Source organism: Syngnathus leptorhynchus, chromosome 18, assembly GCF_054491065.1.
Source record: "Syngnathus leptorhynchus isolate UIUO chromosome 18, UIUO_Slep, whole genome shotgun sequence".
Lineage (NCBI taxonomy): Eukaryota > Metazoa > Chordata > Actinopteri > Syngnathiformes > Syngnathidae > Syngnathus > Syngnathus leptorhynchus.
The window spans coordinates 6,893,602-6,913,511 of NC_141212.1; the positions used below are offsets into that span (position 1 = coordinate 6,893,602).

At 41.9% G+C, this 19,910-nt stretch overlaps 3 protein-coding genes across 4 annotated transcripts in view; 2 read left to right on the forward strand and 1 right to left on the reverse strand.

The window, feature by feature from the left end:
• Positions 1-31: 31 nt before the first annotated feature.
• fntb (farnesyltransferase, CAAX box, subunit beta) lies at positions 32-4,179 on the reverse strand. Its single transcript, XM_085937705.1, has 12 exons — positions 3,951-4,179; positions 3,721-3,785; positions 2,457-2,529; positions 2,261-2,352; positions 1,887-2,033; positions 1,736-1,819; positions 1,574-1,660; positions 1,381-1,510; positions 1,171-1,303; positions 997-1,108; positions 787-901; positions 32-301 (listed from the first exon to the last, which is right to left on the reverse strand). Exons 1-12 carry the CDS (start codon positions 4,047-4,049, stop codon positions 188-190), a joined length of 1,251 nt encoding a protein of 416 aa, XP_085793831.1. The 5' UTR covers positions 4,050-4,179; the 3' UTR covers positions 32-187.
• A 617-nt stretch (positions 4,180-4,796) lies between these two features.
• On the forward strand, positions 4,797-9,524 carry rab15 (RAB15, member RAS oncogene family). Its single transcript, XM_085937922.1, has 7 exons — positions 4,797-4,920; positions 7,630-7,690; positions 7,952-8,012; positions 8,282-8,359; positions 8,520-8,609; positions 8,716-8,781; positions 8,869-9,524. The coding sequence occupies exons 1-7, from the start codon at positions 4,797-4,799 to the stop codon at positions 9,028-9,030; spliced, it is 642 nt and encodes a 213-aa protein (XP_085794048.1). The 3' UTR covers positions 9,031-9,524.
• A 4,930-nt stretch (positions 9,525-14,454) lies between these two features.
• sipa1l1 (signal-induced proliferation-associated 1 like 1) overlaps positions 14,455-19,910 on the forward strand; it is a 28,216-nt gene continuing 22,760 nt past the window's right edge. For both annotated transcript variants that reach the window (XM_085937528.1, XM_085937529.1), the window contains exon 1: positions 14,455-14,719. The gene's annotated coding sequence lies outside the window, so the exon portion shown is untranslated. The remainder of the gene's footprint in view (positions 14,720-19,910) is intronic.

Consider the following 19,910-nt stretch of genomic DNA (forward strand, 5'->3'; position numbering starts at 1 on the left):
TTTCAGTTGTGACGAGATGTGAAGTAAATCGCAGAGAATTTGGTGCTATGCAAAGATTTATTAACGTCAGCCATATTGAAAGAGTGTCATTCCAGAATGATAACAAAAGGCATCAAAAAAACTTTTTTTTTTTTTTTTTGCTGCTTCCAGTCTTGTCTTTCCTCACCACCAAGGGACTGTATATAAACTAGGACCGATGGTCAGCCGAGGACTTTTCCTTCGGGACGGGCAGACGGTGAAAGTGCTGCAAAGCCTGAGCCACCTTCTCTGGGCAGATGTTGTAAACTGGATGAGTTGGAGCCTACAAAGAAGAACAAAAGTGGACGTGTTTTATCACAGCGCTGTGGATGAAACCCCGTCACTCATGGCGCTTTTCGGAAATTGCAGGAAGGCACTAACAGGTAACCTGTTGTAACACCACCACAAAGAAATTTGCCACACAGTCGAAACAACACAGAAGCATGTGTAATGGACTTTGTCGCTGTCGCCAGCCGAAGGTGCCGGTGACGAAACCCAAACCGGAAAATGTCAAAGTGACACGGCAGCTGGTGCCCTTCACATTTTTTAAAGTGAAACCACATGTACACTATGTCCCCCACAATTTCAATGACTTCACTTCTCAACTCCAGCCAACGCCTCACATCTGTCAAAGCCTCTCATTCTCCATTTTCAAGAACATTAAAAGTGCAGGCACAGGCCATTTTGCTCAAAATAAAGTCACATTCTGTGTCAATGGACTACCAAAGTATGACAACTCGAAAGGCTAGTAGATGACTCCAGCCTCACCAATCTGTTCTGCTCCTTGCCGAGGATGCTCTCATGATGGCTGTCGGTGTTCCCAAAGTGCTGCGCTATGGAAAGGCCGCTCAGGCAATAGCACGTATGGTAAAAGTCTCGAGATCTGAACGGGACAAGAAACAAGGTGTCAAACCATTTCGGTCAGTATTATCTCGTGTTAATGTGATTGTGTGTTTGTTTGCTGTGTGTCTTACTGACTTGCCAGGCTTATCTAGTAGCCCCCCGGTTGGGTTCTGGCAGCAGAGTAGGATGTACTCCTGCAAGGCTTGCTGCTCAAACATCCACCTATGTCGACTCAGCTCCGACTCGCCTGCGCAAAAGCAGTGAGTCAAACTCCGTAACCGCAATGAGCGGAAAAGCGATGCTCGTTACCTTCTTTGAAGAAAGCTCTATGTAGGAGTGGAAGTAGCCCAGCCTGCCAATAGGAGTAGCAGCCATCCACCAGTTTGTTGCAACGGCCCTGGAAACCTCCTTCGAAACGCATCTGTCGGCTGACAACCCACCTCTGTACACCACAACATGAGATGAGGTAAAAGTATTTTAAAAGGGTTTAGCTCAGACTAGTAAGGTCATGTTTCTCACCAATAAAGCTTTGAGATCCAGCATGTGCTCTTTTCCCAGTATGACCAGTGCAGCGGTGCCGCAGAATGTGTACCCGCCGTGAGCCTCCAGACCCGGCACCCCACTGAGGCCGCCCTCCCAGTTCTGACAACTGCGCAAAACCCACAATTGAGTGGTCATGGATGAATAAAAATCAAAATGGCGACCCAGTTACCTAATGATCCAGTTGGTGGTGTCTTCGAAGAGTTTGGGTGTGATGATGTTGGTTAGCGATGCTACAGAGGCCGCACAATACGCACTCCTGTGAAGGTACACGCACACAGTCATTACAAATCCAATATATTGTAAAGCGCCCGAGAAGAGGTTGAAGTCTCACCTGACGTCCACCTCCCCTCCCACATGCATTACAAAGGAGCCATCAGGCTGCTTCACTGACCATAGGAAATCTAACAACTTCTCCCTGGAATCGAGCAGAAATATTACGGTAAAATCATCCCATGTCTTCAAGAAGGATAACAACCGTCTACCTATCAATAACATTGTAAGCTTCCTCTGTGCCGATGATGCAGAGGGCGTTGACGGCGGCGTAGGTGGGCGCCAGATGGGCATGTTGTGAGGGTCCGCCACCGAAACCACCCGTCGGGCTCTGACATCGAGCCAGGAATTGACACACACTGTATTGGAAGCAAACAGCAAGAGTAAATATTTTTTTCTTCACAAATGAATTCCCTTCTATCAGAATCACTACTGTAGCACTTGTTAAAAGGGAAAAAAAAAATCATAAAGGTTACTGCGGTAATGATAATGAGGAGAAAACAAGAGACTCCCTCAGTACAAAAGTGAGGCTATATTTAGATTGCTGGTGGTCGAGTGCTTGTTAAAGAGCACGAGCGCGACTCACTCCGAGGCCACGGTGGCAGGAACAGGTTCCTCGAGTAACTCCAGACTGTGAAGAATCCAGAAACAAAGCCAAGGTCTGCTTGCGTCCAGGCACTACACACAAAATAAGAAATAACGATTGATGAGAACTTTAGGTATTGCACTGAGGTAAAAATGAAGCGTCAACGATTATCAGTGACTATTGCATGACTTTGTACCTCATAAGAGTCTGATAAATGCCGTAAGCCTTTCTTGAGATACTGGTAGTGTTGCTCCCGCAGCAAAGTTGGCCTGTGGAGAAAAAAATTGAAGCATGCTTGTGTGCCAATAAGATCCGCATAAAAATCAAAACTGAGGGAAAAAGTACTGCATAATATTTAGCACAGCCGATCTAAAAAGTCCTACAGGTGGGTGACCTGCCGAAACAAAGTGTTCTTTTCTGTCTGCGGTGGCAGTTTGATGCAGTTGTCATAGAAATTATGATTCAGCCCTGTTGAGAGGCGACCACTAATAGCACGAGAAAACGTGGGATGATTGACGCGCCAACTGATCATGGATAGTGACAGCACTCTTACTAATGTATCATAATCACAGCAAAAGCAGCCAGTAAAAGCAGAGGCCCTCAATTAGTCATGAGCGTAAATAAGCATGCTAATCAACTCTATAAATGCTATTTCACAAATTGATGCCAATATTTGACAAAATGGTAATAGGAAACCACATTTAAGCCATTTTTTAAGTAGGCAACAGATAGGGACTCAATATTGTCTTAATATTTTGCAACAATGTTATTACACATAAAAAATTTAAAGTTTGTATTGACATTTATAAGATAAACACATAAATTACAGTTATAACGTTAAATTGTTATTCGTTTCACAAACTTTATTATTGTGGTTGTCTGTGCAGAGTATTGCGAGTTGTTGATGTGATGTCAAATATTCTCTTCTTGGTGGCGTCACATCCTCCAATGAGGGAAACTCGTTGGTTGTCACGGGAACACAGAAAAAGAAGCTATAGGTCTGAGATGTGAATTTTTTTTTTTTACTCATGTTCCTTATTCATTATTTTTGCTGCCTAAAGTGTTTCAAAATTTACCGTTTAATGAAGGCATATTACAAATTTGAAATGGGACAATATGTGCTAAGTTGCAAACCTACCAAAATTACTGACATTCAGTTGAATGTTGTTTTTCAAATATGACGGCTTTTCATGTAGTAATACACGCCAAGGGACACACAGGATTCAATCTTTTAGATATAGCATTTATAGTAATTATTTCCCAATACAATGACTCGAGGTGACCAGCAGGTGGCAGTGTTTTACCAAACATTGCCTGCTACCGCTCAACGAATAAGTGAGGCTGTCATTTTCAAAAATATGACAAAAGCATCGTTACTGCAAGTTAAAGAAACGATTTATTCTTGCGGTTAGGAATTATGCATTTTAGTGGGGAAGTAATGACACACACCCCGTACTTACTGTGGTATGCTGTGGATTTGCTTGTAAACGTTGATGACTTCTTCAATGCTCCGCTCGACCCTTTTCTGTTGCAAACAAGGAACAAACAGAAAATAAATCAGTTAAAAAAACGATACAGTACTCCTAAAAGGTAGCACATGCATACACGGTTAATGCTAACACAAATGACCCCCGTCATCTGAGGCAGATTTAGCATTCTGTATCATCCAGGAGGGCTAATCGCCGTTTACCTGCTCCCGTGAGGTAACGGTTCCCAACCCGTCATCTGCAAACATTTCAGCGGAGTGACACTCCCGAAAACATCGCAAAGGAGTCTGTACACCGTCCATGATGATCAAGAGAAAATCGAGACGGTGGCGTTGGTTTGTTTTGACTGGTTTCCACTCACTTTCACTCTGGTACGCTCACTTCCTGTTGGGTTTGGTGTGAGCGGAAACGACGTTTCTTAGCCAATACGGGGTTACCAAGGGTACAAAATATTTTGGCGATGATACTTACAAGTGCTTTATAACTCCATTGCACGCGTTGATTAATGCAAGTCAAGTCAGCAGTTGTAATTATATTTTAGTTGTCTCTCAGGTTTCCAATGTGAGTTTGCACAAAAGTTACAATTTTAGATTTTTTTTTTAAATCATTCGCATTTCATTGATGTGCAAGAACCGGATAACGATGGGTTGGCATTTCGAAATAAAGTATGGAAGTTAGCGGAACGGTATCACGAAAGCAAGCATCTTATCCTTCTAACACGGTTGAATTTCTTTTTAACATGACACGTGATATAGTTTAAATTTATTTGAATGGATCTATCAGGATTTATCACAAATTGTCAAAGGCAATAACCGGAAGTCACTAAGTATGTAATTCTTTCTACATGACAGTGATACACCGCACCCACTGGAGGCAGAGGAGGCTGCCTCGAGCATCCTTGTTTTGTCTCGCAGTCCACAACAAGAAACACGTTCTGACGTTGCCCGTTAAAGCAAACATGGCTCGTGAGTGGAAAGGGAGCCATTTGTCGCTGAGTTAGCCGACTGGCAGCTTCTATTTACTTCCTCCCTTTCTTTTAATTCAACATCATGGCTAAGCAGTACGATGTGCTCTTCCGACTCCTGCTTCTCGGAGACTCCGGGGTTGGAAAAACATGTTTGCTGTGCAGATTCACCGACAATGAATTTCACCCGTCTCACATTTCAACTATAGGTAAGATCCACTATGTTTGGAATATGTTGCAATATAGGACTCAACCAGAACAAACTGGCAGGTTTTTGTTTCAATATCCATTTTCTATGTAATACAGAGGGGTTATCACACGAATGAATGAATGAATGAATGAATGAATGAATGAATGAATGAATGAATGAATGAATGAATGAATGTTTCCATTACTGTTGCTGTTGTGTTGAATTGTGTTTTACAATTTTTCCTGTGATTGGCTGGCGACTAATCCAGGGATGGCTGTGAGCCATGATTCGAACCTGCAACATTTCTCCTATATAATACAGACAAAATTGTTACCTGGAAGATTTCTACCATTGCTCAACTTTCCATGTATCCGAGGTGATGCTCTTTCTCTTTAGATTCAAACTAGTTGAGGCTTAATTGCTGCAATTAAAAATCAAGTATTATTATTTATAATTAATTTTGAAAAAATAATCTCACTATGTGTATATTTTTTTTCAATGCTGAAATAAACCATTCATTCATTATCCTTTTTTAGGGTCACCACAGTGGGGATACCAGACCACTTTGGTTCTGGCTGGTGCCAGGGATTTGGCATAAGGGGGACTGGGTGTCTGTAATGTAGGGCATTCATCTCCATTGCTTTTGGCCTATATTTTCTAATGAAGAGGTGAGAAAGGACCTTGGATTACATTTTGTGAATAATGAGGCAGACATTGAGACAGAGCAATGTTAAAGTCCCACAGAGAAAACTTGGGAAAGCCAGAATACAATATACTGTACAATATCTCCTTCAAATGGAACAATGTCTGCCTAATAACAAAAAAGTCTCACTGTGTGTTGCCGTTAATATAAAAATAGTTTTGATTCTGAAAGATAACTGTGACGCACGTAGGACCTTTCAGATCTATTTTTGCAACCACATTCAATTAGCATGTGTTTCTTATTGTGATTATTTACTGTGGTGTCGAACTGCGCTACATCAGACTACTCTGCATAGTGTTGTATTGCAGCTGTCTTTTCTTTCCACTGTGGACAGGAAGCAAATATTTTGTGACATTGGTTGCCGACATTGCCTGTAATATTGTCAGTAACACAGTAAAGAGAAACCTCTGGCCCTGGGTTGACATTATTAAGTCGGGAAATGACAGCTAAGTAGCTTTTTATTGCAAAGAATGACCCCGTCTGGACAATGCAATTACTAATGTGAATTGAGAAAAATTTGCAAGCAGGCTGGTTAGACTTACTAATTTGCAAAAACAGAGACTGTTCAAGTTACGCAAGTATATTTGGACTGTGAAAAGGTTGTGAGTGCGATTCCCGACTCTTGTGTGTTGTTTTGTATTCTCTCTACCTACTGTATATAAAAAAAATGGATGCACTCTAGATCTTCCCACATCAATAATAAATGACTGCCACCCAGAATAGTCCGTCCCCGAGTTTAGTGGGAGCCTGTAATATATTAAACCGTCGCCAAGCCTTAACTGACCTCACAAAAGTCCAAGGAAAGGTGTAGTGGGATCTTGAGTGGCCATTGTCAATGTCCTTCTCTCCTCTGGATCAATAAATAATTTCTCAGCCTTCACAGTGACCGAAGTATTCCAGTAAGTCTTTCCTTCCACTAAATCATCAATCTGCTTGTCCACATTTGTGCTTTATTTATCTACAGAACAACAGCTTTGGAATAACTTTATTAGTTTATCCTGTGAAGATCAGGTGGGAGCAAAAAAAGAGGCAATTACAAGCATATAAAGAGAGACAACGTAGCATTTAGAACGCATAACATTGTGGATTTGAGTCCTCGTGAAGAATCCATTGAAATTGATCTTAAACATCCACATTCTAAATAGAAACAATTTAAAAATATTTAAGGCATTTTTACATTCATGAACCAGTCCACAACCTTGTCCACCAACACAGTGAGGAATGTCACCACCTCATCTATAGCGAATGCCGCAACACGCTTGGTTCGTTTGTCAAGTCACTTTGGGATTTGTTCCCCTCGGTTTACGCGAGGCCATCACTCTGCTGATTGCGAAGCTCTGCCATCTTCCATTAAGTGCAGTCTGCCGTATTGTTCCGTTCCCCATTGTTACAAAGCAGCGTCTAAGCCACGGAAATTCAATCTGCTGTTTTAAGATTCACTGGAAGCACGGCTACGAAAGATTGGTCTTAATTACATGCATTGTTAATGAATGTAAAGTTTTTGAGTCGTAAACTCAAGAATAAGCCCGTATGGCACGAGTTGCTATGCAGCTCTTGGGGACTCTAATGAGACCGTCACTGTACAGAGACAGTGCTAACGATGCCGCAATGTCAGTGAACTCTTGCTGCATCACTCAATTGGAGCATCATTGCACGCCACATTTACCTTCTCCCTTTAAGTATACATACACAAGTACAACTATGAACTTAGAAGTGGAAAGAAAATGACAATCGATTAAAGTCAGACGCCTCTCCTCCAGGATGCTTGACCACTCGGTGTGAGTCAGTTTAACTGAGATAAGCTGTTAATTGACTTCTCAGGGAATACAATGTGGTATGTAGAAGTGGTGCGGTTTTACTTTATACTTGTTTTAGTGGCATTAGTCAGTGGAGGCGAAAAAGTAACAAGGAAGGCATTCAATGAAGTGCCCTGCTAAAGTTGTATGCAAAATATAGCCTGTATTGACGACAAGTCTCTCAAGATGCAGCTCTGTTTATTCACACCTCGCCTATTGTCTCTTGCAGGCATTGACTTCAAAATGAAGACACTGCTAATAGATGGTATCAAAGTGCGAATCCAGATATGGTAAGCATTCACAACGTGGGTGATATTGTCTATTAGTACAATATTCTAGCTTCACTATGTAGTGCAGGAGCAGGGGTGGACCTATGTGGTTGCCAATGGGGGCCACGGCCACCCCAGTCGCAAACCTCATGTACTGAGAAGATTTTGACAAATGGGATTCTGTTCTGTAGTTTACCACCTTATTGTAACCATTGTTTATCATACTGTCCACAGTCAAGGTTTTGTGAAATAATATTTTAATTTTGTTGTTTGGTTCCCCAGGGACACTGCAGGCCAGGAACGGTACCAGACCATCACCAAGCAGTACTACAGGCGAGCACAGGTAGTGTTCTGTGTTTGTTGCAGATAGGAAAAGTGCATTGATGTTAATCTTGCTAACAAGTACTGTCACTATGGAACTGCGCCCGCAGGCAGCACAGAACATCCAATCCACTAGAATTGAATTTTCTATTCACTTGGAAAACTGATAATGAATTTGGAAGATGCTGTTCTTTTTCATGCCTCCCACAATCAGTAATACGTAATTTATAATGCTTCGCGTTCTCTGGTGTCTTGGTAATTAAAATCTTGCAATCTCTGATCTGCCCTCAGGGAATTTTCCTGGTCTACGACATCACGAGCGAGCGCTCCTTTCAGCACATCATGAAGTGGGCCAGTGATGTGGACGAAGTGAGTGGCGTTTGATTTTATTGCATCATTTTTTAATGAGGTCTTTGGTTGTATGTGTGGCTTCAATTTCATTTCTGGCTCAACTGTCTGATCTACAGTCACTATTTGTTGCCTTTGTTTTTAGTTATGGCTCTCCATTTCTCATTCCTATAATTGCTAGTACGCTCCAGAAAAGGTTCAGAAGATCCTGGTCGGGAACAAGTCGGATGAGGTGACCAAGAGGCAGGTGCCCACAGAGCAAGGGGTCAAGGTTTGTGTTGCCTATTATCTGTCATTTTATGAGTTGTGCAGTGGTTTTCCATCTAATGTGCATCGTATGTGAGAAGAAATAACAACCCTATATGTGTATCCTCCAGCTGGCCCGAGCTTATGGAATGGATTTTTTTGAGACAAGTGCCTTCACCAATCATAACATAACAGAGGTGAGAAAGTTTTCAACGACAAAAAATGATCCACCAAAAGAATCACCATCATTGATCTTTTCTCTCTCTCTCTTGTGCCCCATCAAGACTTTTACACGGCTATCCGAGCAAGTGCTGGCGGCCAACAAGAAGGACCTGGACCTTCTGCGGATGTCTCAGAACGACGAGTTGAACTTGGCTGCTCTGGAGGAAGAGGAGGGACTGTGTGACGGGGGGTCTGCCGACCAGGGGAAAGGCTGCTGGTGTTAATTGTGACAAGAATGACAGAACCCTGTTGGAAATTGTATCGCGGAAAACTGTTTGACCATTTATTGGACCGCCTTGATATCCAATTTCAGGTCAGTGTCTCAGTGCGCTCTTTGTCCTCTTTAGTACATCAGCTAGGGAGCAGTAGTTTATTGAGTGAAATCTATGATCTCTAATGCCGATCATTTGATAACCTTCCTTTTAAATTGGAAACAACAGATTTTTCCAAAATCCAGAATTTATTAATTTAATTTATACTATAAGGTAGAGGCCCATAATAATAATGTTTTTCAAAAGCCAATAGCTTTGAAAAAAATTCTCACCTATTCTGGAGACAAGTGAAAAGTTTTTGCACGGAAATTTGATTTGATTGCAACTTCAGTGAAGTTAAAAAATCAGTTGGCTGTAAATTCAATCATCATTCAACCAGAGATGCCTCTCGGAGACAGAATGAACATCCACTTTGTGTGCATCATTTTCGTATTCTTAAACGCTACTTGTGGGTTTGAAATGACTGTGTGTGTGTGTGTGTGGGGGGGTGGGGGTGGGGGGGGGGGGGTGGGGGGGGGGGGTCGGCGGTTCTGGATCGTAAACTCCGGAATCATAATGCAGATGTGTTGTTTAAAAAAAAAAATCTTCCTTCTTCTAATCTACTTTCCTGTATCTGTGAAAATATATGATATTGTACAAGCTGAATGCAGCATATTATTCTTGAAGAGAAGTTGTCACATGTTTATGAGTAAATGCTCAGAGATTTAAAACTGTGTTCAAGGGTGTTTTCTTATTTATAGAGAGACTTGTACCATCTGATAATAGATTTGCCATGCCATTAACATGCCACTATGCTTGAAAAAGATATAGATTTGCTATTTACACTCAGTCGCACTTAAAAATAGTTGAACATATTTTTCTCCCTGTTGTAGCTCTTGAAAGTATTTAGACCTTTTCTCACTCATACGCCAATAATTATTACACTCCATTTAGATTTCGCAATTTTTATATTTATTTATGTAGCTTCCTAATATGACCACTAGATGGCAGCTGCATACAATAATGTCCTGTATTATACTGCATTGACATCAATGACACTAACACTGTCCTATTTCTTCCTAAACTAGCTATTTCATCTCATTCAATGAAACTGCTAGTGATGAACATATTGACAGCGACTCTGTTCTCCGATGGAGGAAAAATAAAGCTGCAAAGCTTTTGTCCATCACCTCATCCGAGTTGTTCATGTTGACAACTCGTTAAAGCGCCCGAAGTGACATTAGCATGCATCCCTATGAATATGTATGTGGCACTGATATGACAGCTCGCTATCGAGCCAGTACCAAGACTGAGTGACACACACGCACACGCCCGCATACGCATTGCCACGCGCACGCACACACACGCACACACGTATTGTGAACGTGCACGCCGACACATTTCACCCACGCGTGTTCACATAGCCGCGTGCAGAGTAACCGAGTACATTTAGTGCACTATTTAATGCTCAACTGTCATGTAAGGAAGGAAATGTGGCACCTCCCTAATCCATTTACATTGATTTGACAGCTTTAGTACATAAGATGACAACATGTTAGCGTGATGCCCACAGCTGAAGATTTGAAGAGAGCTAAGAGTTCAGTCAGGATCATGGTTGAAGCAAGTGTGGCCTTGAAACGAAATGAACACTTGTGTCTGAATCAATTCAGAAAAATAATTATCAGATGGTACACGATTCGTTTCATGGGCCTTTTTATTTCTGCCAATAATATTCATCATTATTCATCATTTGTTTTAATTACAAGCCAAAATATATCAGGCAACACAGTATCATAGTAGTTATTTTGTCATCAAAATCCAAGCTGGACGAAGGCTTTTGATGTTTTCCTGATACATAAAGAAAATACTAATATGCTGTCAAACTAGCAAACACAGGAATCTCATTTTCATGCAGAGATCTAATTAGTGTCCGCTGCCTGTATTTCCCGGTAGATGACGACGACAGGCAGGCGCATGCTACTAATCCTCAAATACCCGACTCACAGTTTTAATAAAGTGTTGATGCACCCTGCCGACCAATCCAGACTCTCATCCAGCCCTCCATCCAAAGAGAGCTGCAGCTTGATGCCATCATGGGAGAAAATAAACACATTTTGAGACAGAGGGGTGTGGGTGGAAGTAAAGCGTGAACAACCACTGAATCCCTTTTGTCCATCTTTTCATGCCACCTGTACTTGTCTGAAACGGAACTGAGTAGGAGGAAGCACACCCTTGCCTTCCAGCAAGGTTAAAGTCGAACACTGCAAGGAAAATCCAGCAGTGTGATATCGGCACGTCTGTTTTTCTAGCCTGTCTATAGCGTTTCATATTTAGTGTTAGGACTTTTGTTTGTTTGTTTTTTTTGTTTTGTTTTGACTTTTGTTAATGGACTTTTGTCTGATTCACTTTGGATTGTGCTCTTTGATATCTTTCAAAGTGCACACCAAGGAGGAGAGAATAGTATTGCATGTGTCAGGTGAGTCAAGTCTCGGGTGTTGTAGTATCGGAACATTTTTACAAGTATAAGTACAGACTTATAGTATTGGCAGAGACACTGGTTGATGCAATTGCTGATTTATTTCACATTACCTGTCTCACATTTAAAAAATGCATCCATCCATCTTCGACCTTGCTTGTCCTCATTCAGGATATGTACCCCGCTTTAGAATCACTTTTCTTCCCCAGAGCTTGAACCACATTTTGTCACACGTCGCTTGTATCAGACAACGCTCTGCTGACGAGTGTGCTTTATAATCATCACAAGAGCTGTGAAATTAAAGATTTGCGCTCAAAAGAAAGGTCTTGCTTCTCTGTTTGGACCAAAAAAAGAAGTTCCTCTCTACTGAAAAAAAAGATCCCCAATCTGCTATTGGTTGTGAATCACTGCATCGGCAACTTGTCTTTGAGATCAAGCTCTAATCTCGCCGCCTTCTCCTCAATCGCATTACTGACTGAGCGTGAGAGTGTTCTTTCACTTGAATGCAGAATGTACTGTGATGCTGTCGTTGGGGCGGGGGTCTATGACAGTGACTGACTCTCCCTGTGTTTGAGCTGTCATTGCAGGTGCGGGCGGGTGGGGGGTGAGGGAGGGGGGTAAACCTGCTCAATGCACATCATCGGACCAACTGCTCATAAAAAAACAAAACATGACGCCTCTCAACATCTGTTGCATGCTACCGTCCTATTTTCCAAACCTCAGCCCCCCCTAAATCCTGTCAGAGCGTGTCCGTATCCTGGCCAACCACTGGCTTAGCCCCCCCCCCCCCCCCCCCCCCCCCCGCCCCTTCCTCTTCCGCACCTCATGTGAGTTTGGAAATCCACAACATAACACCTGGAGTGTCTCCTCGGGACAATATGTGCTACTTCTGGTGAGAAAATGTTCAATGTGCTCACGTGTGATGGGTGAAATGGAGGAGGAGGAGAGGAAGAGTGTCCTTATATATCTTAAGATGTGTGAGTGTAGGGGGGGGCTCTATATGCAATCTTGAACTGGGTCCAACTGCTAGGCCCTTTTTTCTCTCTGCAGGGGGTTGTGATGTCATCCTCCCACAACTGCGCTGTGCTTTCACACCAGAGTGAGTCACATTGCTCCAGCTCTCGACTGTGTGCGCGGCATATGAGAAATACTTTGAATTCTCTATATGCCGCTACCTCTTCCCCAACATGTCATGGAAAGGCGCCCCTGTGCGTTTCTGCAGAGAGGCTGAGCTTGGAAAGAGTTTGACAGCCCCTAAGATGTTTTGACACCCTCATCTGGCACTTGCACCTCAAGAGATGCACTCTGGTCCGAGTAAGTAAAAGTATTCACGGGATTCATAACTAATGCATAACCCCGGCTTTTAAATGGACTTTGCACAATGACAGTTGAACCCACACAGCACTGTCTTCCACTCGCTCCTCTTGGCCAATGAATACGTATTTTATACAGCCATTCATTTTCTGTAGTGAACTGGAACTCCAGCTGATTTTGGTGTTGGTGTGATGCCATGCACAGTGACAGTTTCAAACGCTGACATTTTGTATGACCTTTAAGGCCCATTTTTCTCCGAAAATATTGGTTGAATACTGAATACTGGTTAGCAGCACTGGGAAGGAAAACATGGAGTTACGATAAGACATCTGTTATCTGACTAAATGCATTATGTGACTTGATTCCCTGCAGCTAGCATGAAAAAAACATGCTGAATAGAAGCTGTTTTACCCTTATATTGTGATTGCCTCTGCCCAAAGGCACGTGGATGCAATTCGATATGCATAATATCTAAGATGTAATCCACTCGCTGTCTTTCAGTTAAGATTTTTGTTTCAGTTGCTCTAATTTCAACGGATTGCATTTAGATAATTGAGTTTCAATGGCGAGCAGGGTAGTGGAATCTTGTGGTTAGCACATCTGTCTCAGTGGCTACGGGTTCGAATACCAGCTCAGATGTAGCCATTCCCCCAAAATCAGCTAAGCATGCTGTGTTGTAAAATTGGAAGCAAGGAAATGTGTCAGACGTCATTCAAAATGAGATGAGCCCCAGTCGTGATTGATGCTTTGTATGAATGTGCAGCTTTTTTTTTTTTTGGGGGGGGGGGGGGGGGGGGGGGGATGAAAAATGGATTTTATTATGAACCCAAATTGTTTTGAAAAAAACCCGAGCAAAATGACATTTATTGTTCTTTCCCACTGTCTGGCATTGACGACTAAGTGATAACAATGCAACAAGATTGCAATTACACACACTCCTAATGAGACACACTTGTCTCCCCACTCCAAAACAAGTGCATCCAATTCTGTCTATTTCCAGAGCACACACACTGTCTGGAAGCGGTGAAAAGAAGCAGCGCATGTGAAAACAACTTGTCGCCTTTCTTCACGTCAATCTCCATTAGTGTTGGAGTGAATGGGCTCTATTCTTTCGGTTCCCCCCCCGCCCCGCTTTTAGGGGGAACACATACAGGAATTCCACTGCGTCGCCTCTCTGGGTTACTGCAGTCGTGTAATCTAGAGTTGGTCGCCCCGAGTCTGTGACATCTTAATAAACATGTCTCCTGAAACAATGTGATGCCAAAATAAAGACGACATAATCATTTATTGGAGTCGTGTAGTATTAGCCAACGCCGTTACTCTGTTTTATATCAGCCTACTCTTTTCTTTTGCTTTTCTTCTTTTTAAACATTCTTCATCCTTCATATAATTTAGACCGCAGTATCAACCTCACTGACAACTTGTAAATGTTTATTGAACTAAAATCGTCCCAGATGCTCAATTTGTTTCGGGAGGTTATGTTGCCACGGCAACATTGCTTCCTGTCTCTATAGCACAAATCTCGATTATCCGATATCGCGAGACTATAGGGCACACCCTAAAAACGCTCCGCTTGTTCTCGCGACATTTCACGTATAGCCGGAGAGGCTAGTGACCTCATCGATGATGAGAGGCGGAGCGAATTTCTGCAACTTTGGATGAACTTCTGATTTGAACACAGCAGAAGCGGCAGGCGTAGTGAACAGGCAGCAGACTCATCAAACGGATTTTTTTTTGACTCGACGTCCATATGTGCATTTATTTTCTTCAATGATCATAAGCGACCGATTGGGGATGGTGTGAATTTCGCTCATTTCCTCCCACACGAACGAAAGGAAAAGGCTGCAGTGCAAAGGTGCAGTGAATGAAAAGGTGAGTTCACGTTGACACTCATCTTATAAACATTAACACACTCCATGCACGTATTTTTCTCTGTCTTGAACGGTGCATTCGGTCCTTTTAGTTTGGGGGTCGCTTCCGTCTGCATTTCAATGTGTTTGCGCTTCCTCGAGACTAAACTGAGCGGAAAAAGTTTAGATGTCAATCAATAACATTTGATTGGCCCGAGCGATTGAAATCTACTAACTATCAGGTGCATTTAATTACGAACCAGTGCCCTGTTAGTATATGCAACCGCATTGCATTTATTTGTTTTTAAAATGACGTTGCGTGCGCAAAACACGCAACATCGAAACTACGATTTGAAGTTACTCTTGGATGAATTCGGAAATATTTGGAAGAGCGACGATCAAGATAGAGCCATTTGTTTGTCTGCAATGTAAATTTGGATGCCTTGCAGCAGGCACTCCTCTGCTTTTCTGTGTATGTCCAGCCTATCCCTGGAGACGATGCATCTGCCACTGGCAGATGATTTATTCACATCAGAGTCTATTCGCGTTGCATCTTGTGTATTGTGCGGTTATATTTTTTGGGGGGGAATTGTGGGTTTGATCTTTTAGTATTTGTATTTGGGTAGTCAAAGTGCTGAGCAATATGCCGTGGACGTTTGTGACTGGTCTGCTGATTCTTCATCAATCAAAATGGTCGGCTGTTGAGGCCATTTCCAGCTTTGAGTGGTGTCAGAACGCTAAATTCAATATTGGAGATAAATGTTGAAATGGGATTTTTTTTTTGGTTTTTATAGTTGCATGAATGGAAAACGTCATTGTTTGCTGTTATCCATCTGGTCCATGGTACAAGAATGCACTTTGACTTGTCTAGTAAAATACTTCAAAAAGTTCATGTGCATCCTGCATTGCCTTGCAACTATCTCTTCGGATTCCTTCCTGCTGTGTGATCGCAATTGCTTCTCCTTGCGTTACTCCACCTCCCACAATTCCCTTGAACCGTCACACAGTGACTTTCCTCATCTTGCTTCCTTCCTGTTGTGAAGGCATGCCAGGAAAATGACTTTTATCATTCCTGTCTTCTTGGCTCACCCTATCTCTACTAACACACACATTCCATCGCTGTTCTTTATTTGTTCATTTTGGTCAATGTTTAATTACCGGATTCAACTGTGAGTGCCACTTGTTGAAGGAATGTTTTGCTCACATGTGAAATACCAAGGTTAACAAATATCTTGCATTTTTTTTTGGGGGGGGGCATTTTTTTTGCCAGCATCCTGGGAAGAATGATTACAATTTTTCTATGATCAGGGATTGTTTTCATTTTTTTTTTTGGGGTGATTTCCCCCCCCCCCCCCCCCCATACCTTTGTGATTTGTTGAGGCTTTATGTGTATTTGTACTTCCAGCTATCACGGGTCATCGATTAGGTTTCCTCAGTTTTTCTGTGGTGGGTGTCAGAATGTGAACAGCAGTATAAAAAGTAGAAACAATTATAATTAAACCAGAAAATGTTTTATTGGATTCATAGATCGATCACTTGTCCTAGCTCATTGTTAAAGAATAGCAAGTTTAGCAAATTACCAAAAAATTGTACATTGTCATTAAAACATTTCTAGAAGATTAAATTAATTTAACCTTTGGATCATTGTGAAAATATCCAACAATTTGTGACACAAACATATGGCGGCCAGCTAGTCTTTGCTCGTTGCTAGATAGCGTGATAAGTGCAGTTAGAGCTCCCTCCCTCTTGTCAAACATCACACACAGATGGAGCTTAAATGCTCAACAACAGTCACAGAAGATCCACATGAAAGTGGCTTTGTTCACAAAAAGTTGATCAACACCAAGTGTGGCTAAGACCTCATCAAGATGATGAGCATGGGAACAAAAGTAGAAAAAAATACTTATTTCATTCACAGGTACTACTGATCATCTCTGACTAAGATGACGATAGCTTCTTTGTCGCCTCCTTCCATCAAATTGGTGGATCTGATAATTGAACAAGCTTGAGTCTTAAAATTGACAGATAAACAAAACTGAAAAAGAGGTGATTCCACACCTAGACTTGCTATGCAATACCAAAGTAAACCGAACAAACTCGATGCACAGATGGAGAATCCTGAGAACAGCTGAGTCACACATAATGAGAACAATTCTCCGATGCCCTGCAATTGTAAAACTACAAACAAATAACAGATAAGTCTCTAACGCGCCAATGTAAATTTGCTAACTTCAAGTCGAGTCTCCCTCTCCGAACTGTCGTCTAGTAAGTCTGTAAGTCTAACTCGCACCATCCAACATTTATGGAAGTGTTGCTGAAATTCCCACCAACTGCTTTGCCATCTGTTTCCCAAATCCAGGCAGAACTCTGAAATGTCTTTCTTGTTGTGTCACTTTGTCGTTATGTTGGCTTCCCGGCTCGGAGGCAGTGGAGGAAGAGATTCTTCTCTGATACCACTTGATGGCTACAGATGTTCTAATGTACAGATGTGATGGCTGTAGAGGTGTCAAGAATAATCGACAACAAAAAATGATTATCAAATTAATCGTCTCGTATTCTATTAATCGAATAATTGTATTTTTTAGCTCGAGATTGTCCAAGTAATACATTTCTGATTTCCCCAGTCTAGGTACGTCTTAAAAGAATCTTTTTGGAATCAATTATTCTATCGATTGTTCCATCGATTAATCTGAGAATCTCCCACTGAGTTGTGCCTGTATTGTCTGCGATGTGTTAACGATCAGACTACAAAACAGCATGAATGCTCATTCACGAGAACTTTAAATAAAGCTTCTGTAATTGGTTAACAGTCAAGCAACTCATTTATGGCACCTTTGCACCTCCAATAAAAATAAACACACGCTTAAGGGAAAAAAGCCTCATAATGAAAAACATCTTGGAGGATATTATAACCTCAGTGTGCATTTTGGTGAAATGGATTCGTATTTCACATGCAACTAGAAAAATGTGACATTTAAAACGATTCCACTGATGTTCACAAGTTCAGCAAGTCTATCAGAGAAGGGAAAAAAATGAGGTCACGATGCCAGTGTCTTCAACATCTGCCTTGCAGGTGGTGGAAGCAGAAACCCAAAACAGGAAAGTGGCGTGCCACAGTTGTCAGTGCTCACTGCAACTTGATGTTTCCCTTCGCTCACTTCAGCGGAATGGAGACGTGAGGTGGGTCATGTTGGGCAATTCTCGTGTCCTCGTCTTAAATTTAATAGATCTCAGATTCCCATCAAAAAGTTTTTTTTGTTTTTTTCTTTTTCATCCAATGATTCTAAGAGTGCTTTAAACAATTTCCACTATTGATTTCTGCAGTTTTACACAAATGCCTTGATTCCATTTTTCCAGCTGTGAGGTAGTGCTTCAATCAATGGTTTTATGGACGGGAGATGCGGGAGGTAGAGCAAACTGCGGCTTTCATTTGGATTTAGTGGGCGTCTAGAAATGGAGTAGTGGTGTGATTTTCAACTGGTGGGTCGAGAAGCAAATGTAGACGAGCACAGACTTATTACAAGTAGGTCGCGGACAGGTAATTACATAGGGGTTCTTGACTTCAGACCGTACCAATTCATGAATTACTGTTTTTAATTTGTTTATTTTATATTCATGTTTAAATCCAGTATTTATTCAATTTAGTCAGCACGGTTCAATAATACCTGAATTTTCAGTGAATAATACTGCCTTACTGTAATTGTCCTCTGTGTAGGTACAAAATGATAATTGAGCTGCAATTGTATTTTGCATGACCTGTTTTTCCAATGTCACTCAAAACATAAACTCGTGGGAAATAGAGACTTTTATTTGGTGGGCTGGGAAATGAAGCAACTCCAAAATTGCCCCAGAGAAATTTTACCACCTACTGTAAGCCGTCACTAATATTTGCACGCATTAAATTGTCAAATTAAAGCATTTAATTAGTTATTAGAGAACATCATTTGATCCACATGGGAAGCATCTAAAGGGTTAGCGCTCAAAGCACCCTCGGTTTTAGATTCAATGAACGAATGTTGCCAGGCAACAAGTGTAGTCCTACTTTGGGCAAGTATTGCTTGGTAACAAAATTTGTTTCCAAGATGTGAAACCAGCTTCACCGCAGGGGGCGAGTGGATCTAACCGTTTGAGCAAATCACACTTTTCAGAGAATACACGAGCCAAATACGGACACGTTGGCAATAAAATGTGTCCGACCTCATACTTAATCGCTATTTAGCGAGCGTATAAATTTGAACGTGCGCACTGTTCATCTTTCAAAGTTGTGTCGTTCACAGTCAGCAGTTGGAGTGCTGTCATCTCGCAAGGCACCTCTGCCTGCAAATAGCCAACGGTGCACGAGTGGGAGGCAGAGTAGTAGGAGGGGTGGTGTGAACAGTGCCTGCGGAGGTGGAGCTCTTTTATGTAACATTTCATGCACCCAGCTGTGCTCTGTTATGTGGAAACAATATCTTCACCTGTTGGTGAAGATATTGTTGGTCTTACAAGTCGGGCTTTTGACAGGAACATCCTTTATGGGGTGAGTGTAGTGAAGAAAAGATTGATTAATTGTCATCGTCTCCTGCATCGTCAGACTCTTTGCGGTTTGATGTTGGTGTTGAACAGGTTAAAATGGAAGCAGTGGATCATGTGGAGAAGTACAGATTAAATGGGCGAAACATAAAACTGCAACACCAGCCTCTCTCTTCTAGCCTTGTTGCCATGACAGCGCAGACATGTTGAAACGCCGGTGTTGCCAGTCCTTGAACTATAAGAAAAATACTTAAACCTATTAGGTTGCATTTTATCTGTAGCAGAGAATTACGGAAGGTATTGCAGCTGAGGTTTGTGAAGTTGTGTAGCAAATCAATCAATCTTAGTAATGTTTAGAAAATCCCCCCCGCCCGCATTCCCTTCGTCAAGCGATGGCATGACCCTTTCATTCATTGAGCTGCAGGTCTAAGGCCACTGCTCAGAAAGCTTAGGAGTAGACCTTTTACTGAAAGGCTTTTCTCGGTTCCCCTTTGAGACATGCAGAGCCTCACATCTGTCAGTCTCGCAGAGCTGTCTACCACCTTGGACCGCCCCCCCCCCCCAACACCCTTGCAGCAGCGATTTTTGAAGGAAACCTTGCTCACGGTTTCTCACAGCCGTTAAACCTACACTTGTCAGTTGTTGTTTAATTATTTTTATTAATTATTTTATCACAAAACAAGAATTATTCGATTAACCGA

Excerpts from the sequence above, each read along its gene's own strand:
- fntb (XM_085937705.1), bottom strand. The coding sequence starts at position 4,049 with ATGGACGGTGTACAGACTCCTTTGCGATGTTTTCGGGAGTGTCACTCC. Across the intron at positions 2,530-3,720 it reads CAAATCCACAGCATACCACA|GCCAACTTTGCTGCGGGAGC; the intron begins GTAAGTACGGGG and ends TTTTCTCCACAG. Across the intron at positions 1,304-1,380 it reads TGGATCTCAAAGCTTTATTG|AGGTGGGTTGTCAGCCGACA; the intron begins GTGAGAAACATG and ends TGTGGTGTACAG.
- rab15 (XM_085937922.1), top strand. The coding sequence starts at position 4,797 with ATGGCTAAGCAGTACGATGTGCTCTTCCGACTCCTGCTTCTCGGAGAC. Across the intron at positions 7,691-7,951 it reads AAAGTGCGAATCCAGATATG|GGACACTGCAGGCCAGGAAC; the intron begins GTAAGCATTCAC and ends TTGGTTCCCCAG. Across the intron at positions 8,610-8,715 it reads CCACAGAGCAAGGGGTCAAG|CTGGCCCGAGCTTATGGAAT; the intron begins GTTTGTGTTGCC and ends TGTATCCTCCAG.